At 37.8% G+C, this 20,475-nt stretch overlaps 3 protein-coding genes and 1 non-coding gene across 9 annotated transcripts; 1 reads left to right on the plus strand and 3 right to left on the minus strand.

Annotated features, from left to right (window-relative positions):
• Positions 1-1,446: 1,446 nt before the first annotated feature.
• On the minus strand, positions 1,447-4,516 carry LOC103432555 (autophagy-related protein 18a). 3 transcript variants are annotated; one of them, XM_008370747.4, is made up of 4 exons: positions 3,369-4,516; positions 2,511-2,718; positions 1,885-2,011; positions 1,447-1,745 (listed from the first exon to the last, which is right to left on the minus strand). In XM_008370747.4, exons 1-4 carry the CDS (start codon positions 4,230-4,232, stop codon positions 1,655-1,657), a joined length of 1,290 nt encoding a protein of 429 aa, XP_008368969.3. In that variant the 5' UTR covers positions 4,233-4,516; the 3' UTR covers positions 1,447-1,654. The 3 variants fall into 3 exon arrangements, with proteins under 3 accessions (XP_008368969.3, XP_070675566.1, XP_070675565.1); XM_070819465.1 differs by having other exon boundaries at positions 1,885-2,074; positions 3,369-4,481; XM_070819464.1 differs by having other exon boundaries at positions 1,885-2,086; positions 3,369-4,478.
• Positions 4,517-4,869: 353 nt separating this feature from the next.
• Positions 4,870-4,941, minus strand: TRNAD-GUC (transfer RNA aspartic acid (anticodon GUC)). Its single transcript has one exon. It is a non-coding gene; the product is annotated as a tRNA-Asp (tRNA).
• A 433-nt stretch (positions 4,942-5,374) lies between these two features.
• Positions 5,375-9,241, minus strand: LOC103432556 (uncharacterized). Of its 4 annotated transcripts, none has more exons than XM_029100398.2 (12): positions 8,936-9,241; positions 8,786-8,853; positions 7,959-7,998; positions 7,818-7,876; positions 7,520-7,730; positions 7,097-7,425; positions 6,880-7,005; positions 6,684-6,802; positions 6,491-6,585; positions 6,245-6,336; positions 6,006-6,136; positions 5,375-5,922 (listed from the first exon to the last, which is right to left on the minus strand). In XM_029100398.2, the coding sequence occupies exons 1-12, from the start codon at positions 8,985-8,987 to the stop codon at positions 5,853-5,855; spliced, it is 1,392 nt and encodes a 463-aa protein (XP_028956231.2). In that variant the 5' UTR covers positions 8,988-9,241; the 3' UTR covers positions 5,375-5,852. The 4 variants fall into 4 exon arrangements, with proteins under 4 accessions (XP_028956231.2, XP_028956232.2, XP_070675567.1 ...); XM_029100399.2 differs by having other exon boundaries at positions 6,684-6,799; positions 8,936-9,152; XM_070819466.1 differs by having other exon boundaries at positions 6,251-6,336; positions 6,684-6,799; positions 8,936-9,146.
• A 596-nt stretch (positions 9,242-9,837) lies between these two features.
• Positions 9,838-13,708, plus strand: LOC103432557 (wee1-like protein kinase). The gene is made up of 10 exons (XM_008370751.4): positions 9,838-10,196; positions 10,310-10,370; positions 10,461-10,536; positions 10,640-10,906; positions 11,020-11,087; positions 11,198-11,307; positions 11,390-11,430; positions 11,535-11,683; positions 12,347-12,700; positions 13,362-13,708. Exons 1-10 carry the CDS (start codon positions 9,991-9,993, stop codon positions 13,455-13,457), a joined length of 1,428 nt encoding a protein of 475 aa, XP_008368973.3. The 5' UTR covers positions 9,838-9,990; the 3' UTR covers positions 13,458-13,708.
• Positions 13,709-20,475: the final 6,767 nt, after the last annotated feature.

The following is a 20,475-nucleotide window of genomic DNA, read 5'->3' on the forward strand; positions in this document are numbered from 1 at the left end:
CTCTTTGTCGGTTTTTTACATTTAAACTTGTACTGTTACCGCAAATAAACAATTTACAGTTTGATGTCAGAAAAATAAGAACAGTAGCACAGTATTGCTGATCAAAACTTCAGTCTGATCTTTCACATGGTTGAATGAAAGCCCCGATGCAATGACGACAGACGAATTGTCTCGTAGCGCGACGTATGAATCGAGTGTTTGCGAAACAAACAAATTGGTGCAACTGGTTAGCTCTCAGAATGACTATTTTAGAGTGTTGTTATCCAACTAGTCAGACTTAAAGTGAAATGTTGGGCATAATCTTCTTTGTATGAATAGATTATAGATGTGTACTATTATGTTATGTTGTGATAAAATATCGGGTGATGTTATCCACACACAAAAGTACTCTTTGTTAATTTTTGTTCTTTGATCATCTTCAATTTTTTCGATTTAAAAGCTTAAAATTGAGAATAATATATAAAATGTAAAAAAATTGTGTGAATAACACCAATTATCTGGTCAAACAAAGATTTCAGTGCACTGATTTTAAAATGATTAGCAGCATCTTGAGATATATGCTCTCGTTTTTTAAACACTGCACAAACATCAAGTAAAAAGATTAGCAATTAACAATGAAGAAATGTTAAGGAGATTCTTAAAAGATGACGCTTTATGAACCCTGTTACCTTTTATTTTTGGCACAATGTTTTATAACGTTGACACGAAAATTAATCTTACAGTAAGGTGATAGAGAGTCCCATTTTAAGAGTCTTCTTAGCACTTCTCTTAACAGTGAGTACAACATTGTTAACAAGAGTCACTTTATCTTGTTTACTGAACAAAAATAGGAGGATCAAAGAATCAGAGAGCTTAAAGATATAAAATGTAAGAAATTGATCTGATTTCTAATTGTTGAGTATTTGATTAAGTTTTATTCAAAAGTATTTGATTACGTATTTCAACGGAAAAATCACAATTTTGCGGTTTTTTGTGTTTAAACAGAAAAAGTTAAGAACTAAAATGATTTTCCTATCCATATTTTACCAGACACATAAAACCCAACAATCAAGTCTTGAGAACTATTAACAATTAAGAAAACAAAGCATTGAAAGGGAGCATAAAACATAGGATCCTAGTTTATTCTGTGACCATCAACGGTCAATTTGCAATTTCCCACACCAATGGCCAAGAGATGGAACCTCAGAACTAATTTAGATTTTTAATCTGCAACATAGGAAGCCACAACACTAGAATTAAAAATAACACAAGAAGCTCAGAATTTTGAGGACTTCATAAGCTCTTCCAAACGTGACGTAAACGTGACGTTGACAATATCACAAACCAATCAAACACTATCACGTAAGTTAAAACGCATAACAATACGTAATTGACTTGTGATGCCGTCACTGAAGAATCCGTTGGCGTAGCTTAATCAATTTGGGAACACAAATCAACACCATAAAATAACTTAATTAAGTTAGATTTTTTTTTTTCATTTTCAAATTTCGTTATCGGTACAGCACTCAGAAATTTACAAATTTACAATGCTCATGTATTTACAGCATGCTTTACCCAAACCCTAAAACTAGGGAGAACCATAGCAGCAGACCAAATAGTCCAAACTCCAGAGGACATTATAAGTAAGAAAGGATGAATGGTACAATATTTCACTTCAAAAGGCTTCTTCTGGCTTTAGAAAGTTGTGATATTCCAGCTGGGTCATCTCTCCTCCGTTCACTGGGTCGAACTCGCATCGATAGAAGCTGCATCGACATGCAAATTGCATAACAGTGTTTAAACTCCAAACATTTATTCCCATTGTATCATATGCATGATGATTCTTTAATACAGTTCCGTCATGACTAAAGTGCGAAAGCATCGAAAACTAATTTGTTTTCCTACCTCCCATCCATGCCAAGAATCACCACAGTATTCTTTTGGTGACCAAACGCAACAATGTACTGAGAACCCTCAAGCATGCGAAACTGAGCAACCGACCACTCTGAGCTAAAATACTTGGGCAGCACACCTGAAATGCAAGCCTCGCTCAGATCCATTGGTCTGAGACTGAGAAGCATAATATGTCGTTTGCCTGTGTACAAGACTACACATGGCATCACAAATTAAGGAGAGGAAAGACACAAACTTCATCACACGCATATGCGCAATTGCGGATTGCACCATGTTTTTAACAACTGTTTCACACGGCACACAGATTTCTTCTGTGTATTATTGGATAATTCAAAATTCACTAGTTTTCAGCATATGGTATTGAACACTGGGAAAAAGAAAAATTCATTCCCGTCATTCAAGTGCCACTGGCATATACAAATGTGTTCTTAAATCATATGTGTAACTTCAAATTCTTCCCCTCGAAGCAATATATAATGATTTAAAGTGATACATATATCCCCAAACAAACCATTTGTCAATAGTAAATCTAGAATGTTTAGAGCAGCAAACAAACCAGAACAATTTAATCATTTGTTGATGATGAAACAGCAATACTAATGAGAGACAGAGTTTACCTCTGATGAAAGAAAGAGAAGAGTTTGATGATGAAACCACAAGATTAGGATCAGATGCACTTCGGGTATTCTCATTTCCAGAGGATCCAGAATTAACCTTGAGGTTAAAAACATGGACCGTTCCCTTGTCACTTGAGACCGCTAACCACTGGGCAGTTGAAGAGAATGCCAAACTATAGATTTCTGCTCTGTCTGCACCCCTTCTTACCTGCAATGTATCCAAAACATCCATAATTCTACCACCCCGTAATCATACGTCTACAACAGTTGAGACCTTCCAATGAAGGAGGAGGGATGCACCCTCCTCAAAGTTCAGATAAAATGAATAGAGCTGAAGAAAACAGTCTTTCCAAAGTTCACTAAGCAAAGCATACAGAGAACAAACACGTACACGCAACATGACTTTGTAATGAACATTGAACAGTAGCTGATTTAAATCCCAACCAACTACAAAACTGAAAGTCCATATAGAATGTACCCTAAATACTCAATCATTACGAGTGAACATTAGCACATCCTAGTCAACGGTTGAACAAACTTCCTCAAACTTAAGAATGTTCGAATCCAGTCCAAACTGAAATATAAGTCACCATGCCAATGAACTCTAACCTGCAACTTACAACTGCTTTCAAATCAAGCAAAGCCCCTAAATTATATAACACATTTGCATTGAAACTTGATTAATACTACTACAAGGCTTTCAAATTAACCAAAGCTCCTAAATTCATATCCGAAATTCGATACCAAGCAATCCCAATTCTCTTGAATCATATGAAACTAACTTCAAGCTAAAATATGTAACTTATTGCATTGAATTATGACAAAGTTCAGAGCTTTTCAAGCAAAATAAAATTATACCTCTTGTAGCAAAGTTCCGTCGAGAGTATTGAAAATCCGAACGAGAGTCCCTTTGTTGCTGGAAGTGGCGAGCAGCTGGCCGTCCGGCGTGAGTGCAAAGCAGGCAAGTCTGGAATCGTGAGCCATAATGAACTTGGTCCGCTTCGACGCGTAATGCTCCACCCTAACCTGCCCCTTCTGCAGCCCAGGGCACACCAGCACCAGCGACCTCGCTACCTGCGACACCGCGCACAGCCCCTTAGGGTTCGCGATAGTTTCAATCTGGTGCAGCAGCTTCAGGTCGGCGAAATTGTACACGAATATCTTCTGCTCCAAAACGACGACGATACGGTCCCTCCGGAGCCGCACCGACCGGACGACGGAGCGGAACGACAGCTCACCGATGCACCGCTCCTGGTGGTCGTCCCAGATCATGACCTTATTGGTCGGGTACTGAGGGTCGGGCCCACCACCGACTATGGCCAAGATGTTGCAGCGGAATAGCATCTCAACGACGCCGATTCCGCCGCCGTTGTCGAAGTCGCGGCGGAAGAGCTCGCGGAACGGGTCGCAGTTGTAGATCCGGAACCCGTGGTCTGTCCCCACGGCGAAGCAGGAGTGGTCTTGGTTGAAGCAGACGTGGAACAGAGACGGAGGCGAGCGCGGCGCGGGCGGGGCAGGCTCCGGGGGTGAGGAGGAGAATGGGTGGTTGTTGTGGAGGTTGTGGTTAGGGTTTGGGGGCGATTGGTGGTCGTGGTGGTCGTCGCTGGAGTCAACGACAGAGGTGGGATTGTCGTCGGTGGGATCGGTGGGATCGGTGAGGAAGTCGGTGGCGGAGTTTGGGTCGGGCCAGGAGGGAGGCGAGAAGGCGGAGAGGGTGGCCATCGGAGGAGGAGGATCTGGGTGGTGGGATTTTTGAGGATTCTGAGGGGTACGTTTAGATGATCGGGAACCAGAAGAGGATAGAGTCCGCTCAAATTACTGATTCAGCCTTTTCGGGATTGGGCAGCAGAAGGTAGGTTTTGGAGGCAAATATAGGGAGAAGAGTGTCATTGTATAAATGCAGGCGATTTTGTTCTTTGATTGGAGTGCACGACAAAAGCGGAGATGTGTTTCGCGCGTCGAAACCACGGCTAATAGGAACTGAATTGGTGGGTATTTATAAGTTTGATTTTCATAAAAAAACGAATTTGAATTATATTATTATTAACTCATTATGAAGTTAGGTGTACTTATTATTTTTTAGTATAGATAATATTGTTTGTTAAAAAAAAAAAAAAAACCTTATGATTTGGGGTAAATTTTTAATTTCAGGATAGAAAAAATGGGTTAGTATAAATAATATCGCTTGTTAAAAAAAAAAACACCTTATGATTTGGGGTAAATTTGTAATTTCATGATAGAAAAAATAAGTTAGTATAGATAACATGGTTTGTTAAAAAAATAAAAAAAAACAAAAAACCTTATGATTTGGGGTAAATCTGTAATTTCATTATAGAAAAAATGGGTTTAAATGATTGTGCGCCGTTGCCGGGGATCGAACCCGGGTCACCCGGGTGACAGGCGGGAATACTTACCACTATACTACAACGACCTCATTGCTAATTGAACAAAATTATTCATATTTAGTTGAATTTTTAAGCTTAAAGAAATAATAATGCTGCAAGACAACTTCTTAACTTTCCAATGTCACACAATTCACATTAACATCTATCAAACTCTCAAGAACATGTATGTGATTTACATCTAACATCGTATTCATAGAACGAATCTTTTAATTAAGTTTACGTTTTTGTTTTCTTGATTATCATATTTGAGTTACCGATCAACCTTTCTGACTTTTGCTATCTTAGGCGCTACTTATGCATGATTGTATGATGCTTCATCCGTTTTGAATAAAACACCTTCTCCATAAGCTAGCAAAGGGAAAAGAAACACACGAGATGTGTGACTAGGAAAAGGGAAGAAATATGCTTAAGCTAGAAAAGGTTAAAAAAACGAAAACCCAAAATTTTAAACCCGCCAAATCAGAGAATCCGAAATTTACTAATAGTGGTTTACAAATTCATCTATTAATTAGCAGATAATTAATTCGTGTACACTTGAATGGATCGGGATCAGCTCCCATCAGAATTACAGGACCACTAGAACTATTGACGATCAAGCGATCACTACCAACTGCAACCAGAAATCTCACCAACCAACCACTCCTCCCACAAATACAGCATTCATTTCAAAGCCAATATACATCTTCTTCACTGGCTGCACCACTTGTATCGCCATAACAATGTTCGAGCAGAGGATATCCCTCTGACACCGGCAGCATAGAGTTCCCTCCGTCATGACTACAAAATCCGAATGGAGGTTGTGGATAACCACCTTCAATTGATACTCAACCCGCTTACCATGTAAAGCTTGATGATTGTTGAGCATCGAGCGAGGTGGACTTTGAAGTTAGGCTGGAACATATCGTACCAATCCTGGTTGTTGAGAAACCGTATCTTGTCAAATTGAAATCTCGGAGAAATACGTGGATAAGATAATGCTTTTGTCATTCCCCACATGAATCTCCTTCCTGCCCAAATTATCCATCCTTGTTATACAATGGTACTGCAGAACAGGCAAAGTCTAACAAAGACTCAAATTTCGTAATCATACCATGGGGGGTGAATACGAATGCATTTGCCAACTTCAAGGTCAACATCGTCACAAACTCTTGGATTGAAGATAATTGTCCATGTTGTTTCTTCATTCACCGTATTCTTGGGGCTCTCTTGCCATGGGAGGCGCTGCACAAAGAAACACAGATCTTCAGTCATCCTTTCTAACAAAGCTGTGAGAAAAATTGCATTTGCATGTTGCTAGAAGAAATTCTGTGAAATGATTATTAATGCGACCTTTACATTGTTTCCAAATGAGCAGTGGCAAACTGTCAATTTCGCATCCAAATATCTTGAAAGAATTTTCACATCAATGCAGCTTGGTTCATCTGAGGAGGTGTAGAAACGAGGAACAAAGTCAAGGCATATATTTTGCAGAATTTTTTTTTTAGAACTAACACTATATTTTGCATAATTCCTATACAATTAGTCTATGCATGCAGAAATTAACTTAAAAAGAAAATAATTGCAAGGCCTTGTTACTTTGGTTAGCTCTATTCTCGATATTGTTCAAGAATTCCATATCGCTTTCTTTATCACTCTGAACGACCTGCTGCAGTTGCCCAAATAATCCAATTCTACAAAATTGCAAGTAGATATGCACATTTAGCAATCAGTACAGAAGTCACTTGTACTAACATCGACTGCACTTTTATAACAGGATCACACCATTTACCTTAATGGTTTAGGCACTGCAACAAGGGCTCTGTCACTCAAAGCTTCTTGAAATCGATCTACCAGTGTTTGCCTCTTTACCTCCGGTTTATCAAGCTTCAGAATTTGATCATCGGCCTGCTAAACAATATATGTTTGATAACGTACTGATTGAGCTGGAATGAACATATAAGGAAATCAGTAGTATAGAGAGATACCTCACTATTACTTGGCGATCCCAGGCCTAAGTGCTCAGGGGAGCTTTCACTGTCAATAACGCTATCTCCAAGTGAAGATACAATCTTCATAACAGGCTGCGCCCTTTTACGCCTTTTTCTACGATACTGAAACAAAAGCTAGATGAAAAAAGGAACAGAAAAATGTAAATGGGAAAAGGAAGAGAAAAACATGTTTGAAGAGAGGAAGACAGAGAACCATTTTAGATCTTCCTCTCAGCATAGATGTCTTATCTTGAAGGCCATCTAAAAGCTCTGCCATTGACTGCTCAATAGATCCATGCCCAAGTTCATTAACGTGAACAGGAACAATCTCCAACTGTTTTTCCTCTTCTCCTTGAATATCCTCAATAAGCTCAGAATCCAAATATTCTTCAGTCCTGGGCTCAGTTGCCTTCAACATTTCAGGCACTTGTTGAACCTTGAATGACATATCACTTTCGTTTTTAGATACAGAAAAGCAAGAGGGTTTTTCCTTTTGAGTCTTGAAACGGAAGGAAAATTTTGGCTTGCCTTTGTCTTTCACTCCTACAACAGTAGATTATCAAGTTTAACAGAACACACTACAGACTGTGACGATGTACAAAAGTTTAAGGGTCACCTTTCAAAAAGGACACCATACCTTTGACCGATTTATTCACTTTCGAATAATCAGATTTTGGTGATGAACATGAAGTTTGTTCATTCAATCGCATGAGTGCCTCAGCTTCTTTACTTACTTCAGACCATGTGTATGATTCATCTTCTTTATCACTTCCAATGCAATGAACATAATCCTTTTGCAACTTTTTAGCACCAAGAGTAACCGGAACTTTCACATGCATGTTGTTCCCCTTTTCCAGAAACAGTTCACAAGCACATTAATCCTTCGTTAATACACAATACAGAATAAGATATATCTATACCCAAATGCATACTACCTCTTCATCGGAGCTCAATTCATCCTCCAAGTTGCAGGCATACACACTTGCACCTGCATCTGAAACAATTGAACAATACTGCTGCTCAAAAGAGCGTATGCCAGTACAACCCTAGTAGCCATTTTCGAAAAATCACAATACCTTTGAGCATTTCCAGCCGTGATGAAAGTGGTAACTCCTCCTGTTACGGAATATAATTTTTGTTAACAAACCATCTTTTCCTGCAACACAAGTTTCTAATTTCTACTAATGCAGACAATCAAGTGAAAACATCTGCATAGGCTCATCAAAATTACTCTGACCTCAAGCCACAGGAAATCTTTCTCCGATCAAGACTGTGACACATGTCATGATGACAGTGGTTCAGTTATTCGGCCTAATTATCGATTTGCTTTCAGTTAATGAAGATATTATTAATTGTAGTCTAAACGCAAAACACTGTAATTATAATCACTTGTTTTTACAAGACGATATTCTATTCTAAACCACGAAAGGGAGATTCAAATTCGGTGCAAAAGGATCCGCAGGGCGCACTGCATTGGCCAACTAGCCTAATTGTCAATACAACCAGAAAAGTAGTTATCATAATTTTCTCTACTTTCTCAAATTTTCCTGGTATCCAAACACACAGCTTCAACCTTTGATCAATTAAAATTACATAAACAATGCACACACATACAAATTAAATCAACAACATTGAAGTTTAAAGCAAAAAAAGAGGTAATTGGAGAAATGGTCACTGAACTTTAGCTCAACTAGAGCTTTGGTTTCTAATTAAAAATCGGAACTTTAGTTCAAGAACCAATACTCACGGATTTTTAGTTCAGACTCCAATTGGGCCAAAGTTCGGAACTATTGCTCCAATTTTTCTCACAAAATAAATATAAAAATAAAAGAAAAATTAATGAAAACTGACAAATAAATTACAGTATCGACAGTGTTTCGTTAAAACTTCTAAAAATAAAAACCTTTTTCTTGGCGGAACCGCCAATCGCAGCGCAATTGTTGGGAAAATCTCGGTCAGATTCTTCCTCATCTGCCAGAGGAACAACCAAAAACACTTAAGCCAGAAATCCCAAATACAAAAAATTTTACACAATCGAAACGAGAGAGTTTACCGGAATTGCTCTGATCAGAATCTGGAATCGTCTGAAAACGACGCGTAAGCATGGCCGCGGAGCTCACAAATCTTCACCGACGGAGGAAATTATGGGTTTAAAGGAAGGGGTTCGCCGGCGGAGGGTCTTGCCGCCACATTTGCTCCTCCCGGGAACTTCAGCATTATCCACCGCCGTTTCAGTTGGGAGAAATTGATTTATGAAATTGTACGTTGGGTTTGAATTGCCGGGAACTTTTTCAGTCTATCGAACTGTACGATGGGCTCGGAGTCTCGAGACAGGCCCAAAGAGAAAACTAGAACCTAGTACAACCTGCACACTGGGCCGAACCAAAAATTGGATATTGCATTTATCATAATTTTCTCTTTTATGTTTAGAATATCCGCTAATGATACTTTATTGCAGTAACGGAAAATATATAATCATATTTGTAGCGCTAAAGTGTCATGGTATCAATAGTCATCATTCATCTTTATGAGAATTATTTTCTATACAAAACTTAATTAATAGTAGTTATAATGATGTAAAATATAAATATATAATTATATAACATTGGTTTGATATGGTATAGTGCGGTAGAGGTTTTGAATACCATTACCATACAAAAATATATGGTTCGATTGTACGATTATTAATTGGTACAAAATTTCAAGGAATTGGATCCCATCTGGATTCACTCTGTGGGGATCCCTAGTCATTCATCGTGTATTGTGCTGTCATAAATCATTATATTTTTTTATTTAAAATTAAACACAAATAATATTTGACAAAAATTTACCGTACGATATACAATGAAAGGCTAGGATGTGAGGATCCTAAAGATCCCCACACAAAATGGATTCGGTGGAGATATGCCAATCCTACGGTCTAGATCAAATATCACGGTAGCGCACAGTAGATCCATTTCAGCCAATCATTTTGTCGCGCGCGATTTGAAATCCCAAAAGTTTAAATTTTTTAATACATGAGCAAGAAGAACACTGAACGAGACAGTCGATTCGAGCAAAACCCTAGAAACGCGGAAGAAGAAGAAGAAGCGGAAGAATCGGAGGGAGATGAAGGGAGCGCTGGCGAGGCTTCAGCTAGGGGAAACCCTGAACCAATCGTCGTTTTCCACGTCATCATCCAACCCCTCTCGCTTCCAGAACCTTGTAGAAGCCCGAGCCGCCGACGGCAGCCTTCCCTCGTCCGCTCCCCTCGGCACCGACGTCGACACCGATGTCGACGACAGGGAGTTCATTCTCAGCCAAGATTTCTTCTGGTAGGATCCTCCGCGTCATTAATTTTGTAAATTTTCAAGCTTTTTGGTATTGAATTCGAAAAATTGATGAAAACTTGGATTTTGTTTGTTTGTTTTGGGTTTGATTGATGCAGCACTCCTGATTATATCACACCGGATAATCAACATATGATGAACGGCTGGGATTGCACCAAGGTACAATGGGTTGGATTGGGTTTCACAATTTCTGTAAAATTGAGATGGGTTTAAAGATTGTTGCTTTAATATGTTTGTTTCTATTTTTAGCTGGAAAACATCCCTTGCCCCAAATCACCCGAGAAATCGAATACCCTTAAATCGAAGAGGCGAAGACAGTGTCAGAGTAAGGCTAAAAGTTTGTTTTAACTTTTTTACTACGAAGTAAATTTTGATGAAAAGCTACTTGGGTAATTGGTCTTGCAAGTAAAAGTTCATACTTTCTGCAGATGATATCTCATTGAATCCTCTCAGCCCTACATTGTCCGGAAATCAGCCGATAGTTGAGCTTGAAGCAGATGTTTTTGGCATGGATGAGGTTATGATAGAGAAACCAACAGCAACAGAACCGCGGAAGGTGCAAAATTATGTATCTCAATCTGCTGTGGCTTTACGCTGTCGTGTCATGCCTCCTCCTTGCTTTAAGAATCCGTACATTAAGAATGCTTCAGAAATGGGCATTGATCCTCTTGGCAGCCAAAGATCGAAATGTGCAGGTATGCTTCTGTTAGTTGTGAATGAGAAACTACTTCAATATTAAGACATTGGTCGAAACCCCATACTTCATTTTCAGTCTTCATGTTCTAATTATGAATGCTGCAATTTCCAGCTTTCTTCCCTACTTTTATGGGCGGAAATGGCCTGTCACGTTACTGTGCTGATTTTCACGAGATTGAGGTATTTACCAAATCCCAAAATTTTATGGATTTAAGCACATGCTATCTAGTTCTAAATTTTAATGTTGGTGCACTTGGCTTACTTATTTGTAATATGCCTTCTCTTTCTAGCAAATCGGCAGTGGGTACTTCAGTCACGTATTCAAAGTCTTGAACAGAATTGATGGTTGTTTGTATGCCGTGAAACGTAGCATGAAGCAGTTGCATCTGGACACAGAAAGGTTGCCTACTCATGCTGTAGATATATCTGCCATTTGTTGAGGCCATTTGCTTATGCATTATTACTTTTTGTATCCTTTGCAGGAGAAAGGCTATGATGGAAGTTCAATCTCTGGCAGCTTTAGGTAGGTTTCCGTTATTTTTAGTTTTTCATTTTTGTGTTTCTGGTTCATCTATTTGACCCTATGGCAATTGCTTTTATATGGTTGAACTGTTTTGCTTTTTCTAGGGTCCCATGAAAACATTGTTGGATACTACTCGTCTTGGTTTGAAAATGAGCAGCTCCACATTCAGATGGAATTATGTGATCACAGCTTATCCATAAACAAGTTGTCCCGACCATTCAAAGATGGGGAGATTTTAGAAGCCTTGTATCAGGTTTGTGTGGATGAGTTTTAACAAGCTTCTCACTTGAAACTGAATAGTAACCCATGTAAACACGTACTAGCACCAAAACTTTTAATAGATTGCGTACATAGCAGGGATCCCTTTTTACTACATTTGAGAAGCCAATGAGGTCTTCACTCATGAAACGAGAAACAGGGTTTCTAGGCCCTTTCATCACAAACGCCTACATTGAATCCTAATAATCAATGCACTACTCCACTCTAGGTTATAGAGTGCATTCAATCATGAATTCTTGATTCTCGAAAATCATAATAAATTGAAGTGTGTGTGTGTTTTTTTGTGTTCTGTTTTCCTCATCTTTTGAGAGAGATACCCTTCCTCGACATCTGTATGAATGTTTTAGATGTTTGATTTTTGGTGTTGAGCTCAGTCTTTTGCTTGCTTGATTCTATAGAAAATACTATCCTGAAGGGAGATCACACGGCTATCGTAAACTAGATGGAATGGGTTTAATATAATGTATGCCCATATTCATATCACAGACACTTTGGCATGCACACTCACTGGCATTGACACATGTCTGAGGTCCTATCTCCCAGGCTGTAGTCTTAGATTAATTCTAACTCTTTTTAACTTGACAAGGTTTCCACTTCTGCTGGCATATGCTAATTTCTCGTATAAAAATCTGTACAGATTGCAAAAGCGTTGCAGTTTATGCATGGGAGAGGAATAGTTCACTTAGATGTAAAACCTGATAATATATATGTGAAGAATGGTATTTATAAGCTTGGTGACTTTGGATGTGCAACTCTACTTGATAAGAGCCTACCGATTGAAGAGGGTGATGCTCGATATACGCCTCAAGAGATCCTGAATGAGAAATATGATTATCTTGACAAGGCTGATATCTTCTCATTGGGAGTCACTATTTACGAGCTGATTAGAGGTTCTCCTTTACCAGAATCAGGGCCTCAAATTTTAAATCTTAGGGAGGGAAAGTTGCCACTTCTTCCTGGTCATTCATTGCAATTTCAGAACTTACTCAAGGTAACATGGCTGTGAACTTGTGACTTTCACTTTTGTTATTTGTATTTGTTGCAATTAATTTTCATGCGAGAATGACATTTCTCGTGCTCGATTACGTATTGCCAATCTTTGCTAAAGGAAATGGTTTTTGTTTTCTGTTAAGTGTTTCTTAGTTATGAACTTATCCTGCGGTATGAGCGCGTAATGAAAAGAATGAATGAGCTAACAGTTTACTGCCTCCTTTTCTTTCCTTGAAGATCTTGGAATTAGAAATCAAAGTTTTGTTAATGGGAACTACTCCATTACTTAGGATGTACGGTATCATATTGTGTGAATTGTGATAACGTTTGCTGATAATTTCATGTAAGAATAGCATGGAGAGATAATGATCACTGGAATTTCTGCCTGCATATATAAGTAAACGGCTCTTGAGATGAAACACTCGTGAGACTTTCATTTGAAATCATATTAACAATACGATTGTGATTCTGCATATCCATTGTTTCCGTTGACATGAATGCTATTACTGGATATAGTCAAGTAGTTCTGTTACTATTGATAATTTTCTAAGAAATCGGTTGCATTCTACATGTAGCATCCTACGATTCTTGGTTGGTTTGTGATACTAAACAAAACCTGTGATAGCGTTGCTGATTGCATTACATTTTAATAAATCTCTCAGGTCATGTTGGATCCAAATCCAGTCTGGAGACCGTCAGCGAAAGATTTGGTCGAAAATCCAATTTTTGATAAGGTGCAGCGAAATGGACGAGCCTAGGGCAACCGTGATCGCCTTTGGAAGAGAATGGCCTGTTGTATTCGCCATCCGTATGCAGCATCAGCAGGCCCTGTAGCACAGGCAAAGTAAAGTTTGTGAAGAATGACCAATTTTGTAATCTATAAGTTATTCCTCTAATGTATGCACCTGATTTTCCCACTTGCGCGTTGCATATTTTGTGGCTCGAGGAATTCTTGGTCATGTACTCATGGTTTTGTGTTGCTAATGAAAAAGGTCTAATTCTCTCGGAATACACTTGAAATGGATTTTCTATTTCTCTTATTATTCATTCTAAATGCTCATTTGGAAAGTAATTCTGAGACGGGTGCAATCACTTATGAGGAGAACGAGATGTGCTTCTCCATAAATCACTTTCGTTGCTTTTTCATAAAATATCATTATGGCTAGTGATTTTAAGGAGAAGCATCTCTCATGAGCTGCTTGTTTGAGTCACTTAGGAACGGGTCCATTGTAGCTGAATCATGAGGGGTATAAATTGTAACTACAACCTACACATATAAGATAGCACCAAACTAGGAGAAAAAAGTCGGTATAGGTTTTTGGACCACATTATGCTTCTGATTGCACATGCAAACACCTTTTCCCTAGGCGAATTTACATATATTGGCGTTCTAGACTAATAACACAACGTAAATTGTTTTTATTTTCTCACATGGTTGTTTGATTGGTTTAATATACCATTATCTTAGTGTTCTTGTTTCATGTAAGTTTTATTTGTTTCATGAGTAATGCTAGAGAGATTAAATGTGCAAACTAAATTTTGTAAACTAAGTGACATAGAAGTTGATGATTGAATTACTAAAGTGTTGATTAACGTGCTTATTTCTTATTGGTGACACATCATTTAGTTTGCAAATTTAGTTTTCCTAATATTACCCTTGTTTCATAATTCCATCAACTGATTCGTGGTACCTACAATTTGTATATGTTGATGTAGTGTAGTAGCCCTCAGGGCTGGCCCGAGCCCAGTGCAGGTTGGACAACCATCTGTAACCCAAAAAAATTGGGGGCATCAAAATTATCAAGGGGGTACATCCATATATGTTTTTATAAGCGTATAAATTTATAAAATTTGGTCAAATGATCAAGAAGTTTAATCAAAAGCAATGGTTTATGTTGTTTAAAATTAATGAAATACTGAGCTCAAAATGTTATGTGCTTTTTTTATTCTTTCCAATTTTTACGAATTTCTGTTTGGTTATTAATTTCTTTTTAATTACTAGTTAGTAGTTATGTGGGTTCCAGTTTTTAGACATTTATTCCACTTCAAGTCTAACCTTTAACAAAGAGTAATGCATAGACCAAATTTATAAACCATATTTGCAAGAACAAAAGTAAAGAGAAGTGCTGGGAGAATCCAGGAAAGCGCCATTGAAGCAAACTAGTGACTCACTCACTCACTCACTTATAGTACACAGGCAAACTGAATTAATTTGAAGAAAATATAAGTTTATAGAAGCTTATAAATAGATGTGGAGGGGCCATACTAAATAAATGGCCCTTATGAGTGAGTTTAGTAGTTGGTTCTGTCGTGAAGGGCTTTTAATTTTACTTGTCCAAAATTTGTTGGCATGTGAATTTCTTTTGCATCAGAGTCTTCTGATAAACGGGTGTATTGATTATGACGGTAGAGGCTAGTACTGAAATTTTGGAAGGTTAAGTAATGTTGGTATTCAATCCTGACAGAAATTTTGGTGGAGGATGTTGAGTATCCCGCTTCGTTTGCCAGAAATTTACTACTTATAGTTACACGATTTCATTCCTAATTACACTGAATTTTTGGAGGAAAAAAAATTCTCACATTTGGTGAATGAGTGGGTGGTTAAATTGAAGACAACATCAATATTGAATCATTGGTCCGTCTCTATAACTTTAACACGGACATCATGGTACATGTACACATTATTTAATATATATATATATATGTATATATTTATTACAAACAATATTTACTATTCTAAGTTAAGAGGAACGGGATGACGTGCCACCAATAGAAAATAAACATGTTAATCAACACATAAGTAATAATCACATCAGACGCTTTTCAAAATTTGGTATCCCTAACATTAGCCTTCAAGAAATATGTATGAATGTCTTTACCAATACTAGGTTTAATTTAGTGCTCATTCGTTGTTTATACATATCAATCAAATACTCGAAAATATGATTATTTGTTTAGTCTTATATTGACAAGGTTAGTAAATAAGAAAAAACACTCACGAGTAATTAAAAAACACTTTAAAAGTTTAGATTGAAGGGAAACAAATTCATCATCTATCTACTTATAAGCCTGAAGCTTTTTTTCTTTCCCTTCTCTCAATACAAAATAAATTAGTTTTCCGTATTTCTAGATTATTGATTTTGAAGTGTTTTTCTAAGTATATTTTTATCGAAGTCTTATACGTGAAACAAATAAATTTTCTCATATAAAGATAGAATACATTTTTGTGGATCATCCGGGCTTCAAAAATCTTAGAACCGACCTTGGTAGCCCTACCGGATAATCCTACCTAAACTAAATAACTCTTGTTCTCTATCTGCACCATGCTTACAAAATATTTCAGCCCTTTAGATGAGAAAGCTCCGATTGCATAATCCAAAATCTTAATGTCCTCCCAGATCATGCATATACCTAATCTAACCTAACTCATACGGTGGCAAGATTATCGATCCACACAGCATTTTTGTAGCATTTGAGTGACTAGTTTTCGATGGCAAACAAAAAACACGTACAAAGTTTGTCTTGGAGTTGGAATATTATAAATTGGGCCCTTAGTTATTTTCAACCTAATCGAATTTTTTATTACCCAATAAGAGCATGCAGTGTTATCCTTTAGTGCTACAGTCTAATTGTATTTTTTTCTTCAATTATAAGTGAGAGGTCTTAAATTCGATTCTCGTCAAAGGTAATTTGAATCACATTATTATTAGCCCATTGTGAGATTTAACTCACTCCCGACCCCTTTTGTGTAGAGCATGAGATGTTTTTGAGGACCTATGAGGACCAAATGCGTATTATCCACAATATTATATTAATTTTCATCTAAAGGCTTAAAATGTTTAACAAACACTAATATGCATTTGGTCCGCATAAGTCTTCTAAATGAAGACCTTAGGAGAGTAGGATTGTACATATATATGTATGTATGTATTGGGCTATATATATACGATGACATATCCGTGTTGCTACTTTTTTTCTTTTATACAATTGTTGACACAAATTTTGTGGGGCCCACTTTGTAATATATTTCAACGATCCGAACCATTTATCTTTTATATCTTCCCTCAAAGATCATGTCTACCTAAAATCACCCAAATTTGAAACTCTTGACCGTTCGATTAAGAGTTTAGGATTTCTTTGTAGAATCGTAATCATTCATTTTCTTCATTACAAATGAATGTTTTAATAATTTTGGGGTTGTTTAAATTTTTTGTAAGAATGATGTATGAATAATATTCTAAAAGATAGATGACTCGGATGAGTCCTATAAAATGTAGATAAAAAATTGTGTAAAAAAGTGTGTCAAAGATCCTCCCCTATGTATATTAATATATAAACATAAATCTGACGAAAAATTCTAACTACTGATATCCAATAAGAGCAGGCGGTGTTAGAATACTATCAATTATTGTTACCAAACCTGGAAAGTTGACTGCATAATTGCTCTCATGACATCGTCAATTCCAGCTACATTTTGGAAGATCCAGTGACCTTCTTCTCTCAAGTTATTGGTGAACATTGTAAGACAATGAAAAGGGATCCAATTAGTTGGAAGTTGGCATAAAAGCCATAAGGGTTGTTAGCAGTAGCAGTTGCCACAATTTTCTTTTATTACCATAGTTGTAATTAGCGCCTGTTGATTGGCCCTCAGCAGCTAACAGCACGCAATGGAATTTTGACAATGCCAACGGCTAACCGTCTCCAGAGACCCTAAATAAAGTCCGTATCACCCTTTTACCACTGTATGCACATAAATTTAGAGATTTTGTTACTTATAAGGGGCTGAAACTCCAGTCCCCATAGTAAAAGGACTGGCCGGAGACCCTATATATTTCCTCAAGCACTTGAATAGTTGAATGGGGACTCAGAATGTTGTGCAGCTTTCGATGGGGTGGGTCTCGCTATTATTTTTTTTATTTTTTTTGTAGATGGAAGATCAGTGGTTATGATAGTTTTTTGAATTTATTTTGTCTTTTCTATTTAGATCAACGACTATAAAATGAATAATAATCTTTTCATTTTTTAGTCTCTAAATTGAAGGATTTATATTATAAGCCTTCCTCTCATACTTCCAAAAGCTTAAAGCCTAAATCCTACTCATGTCACACGTGACGACGATCACGTGGACATATTCCACTAGAAAACTCTCTGACTTTTGCTCTAAGCTAGCCGGCTATCCAATTATAACTAAGCACAGCCAGTGGTGAAGTCATGATTTGTCGAGGGAAGGGGTGAAATTAAAAAAAGTACAAGGTTCAATCGAAACGGTTACTTTCACATTAGATAATGCAAAGTTTTGACTCAATATTCATAGCAGAAAATAATCTCTCCACCAAAGCGGTTGTAAGCAATAATATCTAAGCCAATGTAAGAAACTTAAATTGGCTAGGATTAGATCCTAAAAAATGTTAGGTATTAATCAAACAGCGGATTGAGACCTAACAGCTAGGTGCCTAGGCGAGATCTAGGCGCAAGCCTAGATAGATTTAAATTATTGTAAAATAAGCATTAAACAATATTCACATTGTTTTTAAAAGTAATACAATATTTATAAATAATGTGAGAGTTTTAGATAAATACGGTGGGAGTATTAAAAGATAAAATAAAAATACATACAAGAATAAAAAATAAAACCACAAATACTTGTTATCTTGTTAACCAAACACCCAACTTTAAAACACTTGTCATTTAAAACTCTTCCCGAATACTTGTTATCTTGTTAACCAAACACCCAACTTTATCTTCAACCCACATCCAAACACCCATCTTCTTCCTTGCTTTTTTCCCAGACCTGGCACCCCCAACCGCTTTTCGTCAATCTCATCCCCACACCTCCTCCATCAACCTCTCCTCCGTCCATCGCAACCGCATCTCCTTCCCCGTCGATCCCACTCTCTTCCGGACCTATGTTAATCTCCACCGCCCCTCCTCTGCAAATTCGACCAAAACCAATTTTTACAGGTGCCATGAATTCCGACAAGAGCGGAGGGGCCAAACTAGCGCTCCTAAGCGTGTTTTCCGGCAAGGGGAGGGGCGGCCGCCACTCCTCGCCCTCACGTAGCTTCGCCAATGAGCACAACAACAAATTAACTGTGATCAGTATTAATACAGTATCTTATTAGCTTAAAATTAAGTTTTAATTAGATATACAATCCACCAACTCTGGTTTTCATGCTTACTATCCTATAGTTTTTCCTTAATCATATTTGTGCAATCATGGGTAGATTGTTTGGCTTCTTTACATGTAAAGAGTTATTTTTCTGGACATGACATTATTTAACCGTGCAATATTATAATTTGAACCGTTCATTATCTTTATCATCATTTACAAATCATCTTTGAAAAAGATTTTAGCTAGGAATCAATGATGAAAAATATAAAATATAATTTCAAAGGCACTAAAGATCTATTTTGCATGTCTCCAAATGACACGTGCCATTTGAAGAAGTGAAAAATTCAAATGCAAAGATTAGTGCAAATCTTGCTAACATTTTTTTTTTGGTAAAATATGGTAGATGCAAAATTGATATTATAAAATAAAATTTTACCTATGAAGAAGTTGAATTATTGGGCATTTAACTACTATTCCAAATGGTTCAAAAAAAAAAAAAACTGCTATTCCAAAATAAAAAAATTATTCTAATTGGGCAATGTTCATAATTCTTATGCCAAAAGAATAGGAGTACTATTTTTTGTCAAACAAATGTTATACTATATTAAGTATAGATGCTGACAGAGACGCCACCTTAGAGTAGTTCCATCGGAGGTGGAATAACCCAACACCCAGTCAAAAAACCAGGCTGGGATCCTGTCAACCTACTCCAGCCCACGAGATTGCCTGGCACCCAGCCCAAGCTGGTCTCCAGGCCAGCCCAAAATTGATAGACCTTGGGACCGGCCTATATGACGTCAGGCTGACGTCATGATCCGAAATCGGTGATGACGAACTCCATCTCCGGCGAGGAAGACGGCTGGATGACGCTACCTTCGAGGACGAGGTCGCCAACCCGGAACTTGCTGTTGAGGACGAGCTGGTCTTGGAAGCTGTTGAGGACGATGACATCAAATCCGGCGATGCAGCTGAAGGTCAGGGCGTACGTCCAGAGGCGGCGGGTTTGGAGCTGGCGAGCCTAGGCGCCGATGTCAACCAGTTTGGGGTAGGTCTAATCGCGGAGGGCGGTGGGTGGTGGAGAGGAAGCGGAGAGTGAAGGGGAGGTGGGGATTTGATGGAGGGTGGAGATAGGGGGTGTGGGCTTGGTGTGCTCTGGTCTGAGGAGCATTTTTGGAGAGAGAGGGAAAGAGAGGGAAAGAGAGGGAGAGAGAGAGCTCACAGTGATGATGAAGGTGGTGGTGGTTTGGCGTGCTTTGATACACAATCTGTCAAATTATTATTATTTATTATTTTATAATAAAAAAAATAATATTTTAATAAAATTGACTAAGCTATTTTTTGTTAGGGGTGGAGATGCTTTGGCCTATTACTGTTCACTGGAGTCTATTACTGTTCACTTGAGTGGATAAATGCGCTGAGTATTGGCCCAAAGTCTTTAGGGGTGTAATTGCTCTTAGAAAAATGGAAACTTCAGAAATGTGATTAGGGATGCTTAGCTTCTAAAATTAGAAGTTGTGATTCGTGAATAATATAGAACAAGGCCAAGGGAATTTTTTATACCGACTCCCATCTACATCTTCAATCTCATACGTCCTAGTCGAGAAATATGTGTATTTTGGATACTTGCAACGTTTATGTTTCATATGTCTTGTATTTTGGATACT

Source organism: Malus domestica, chromosome 03 (assembly GCF_042453785.1).
Source record: "Malus domestica chromosome 03, GDT2T_hap1".
NCBI classification, from domain to species: domain Eukaryota; kingdom Viridiplantae; phylum Streptophyta; class Magnoliopsida; order Rosales; family Rosaceae; genus Malus; species Malus domestica.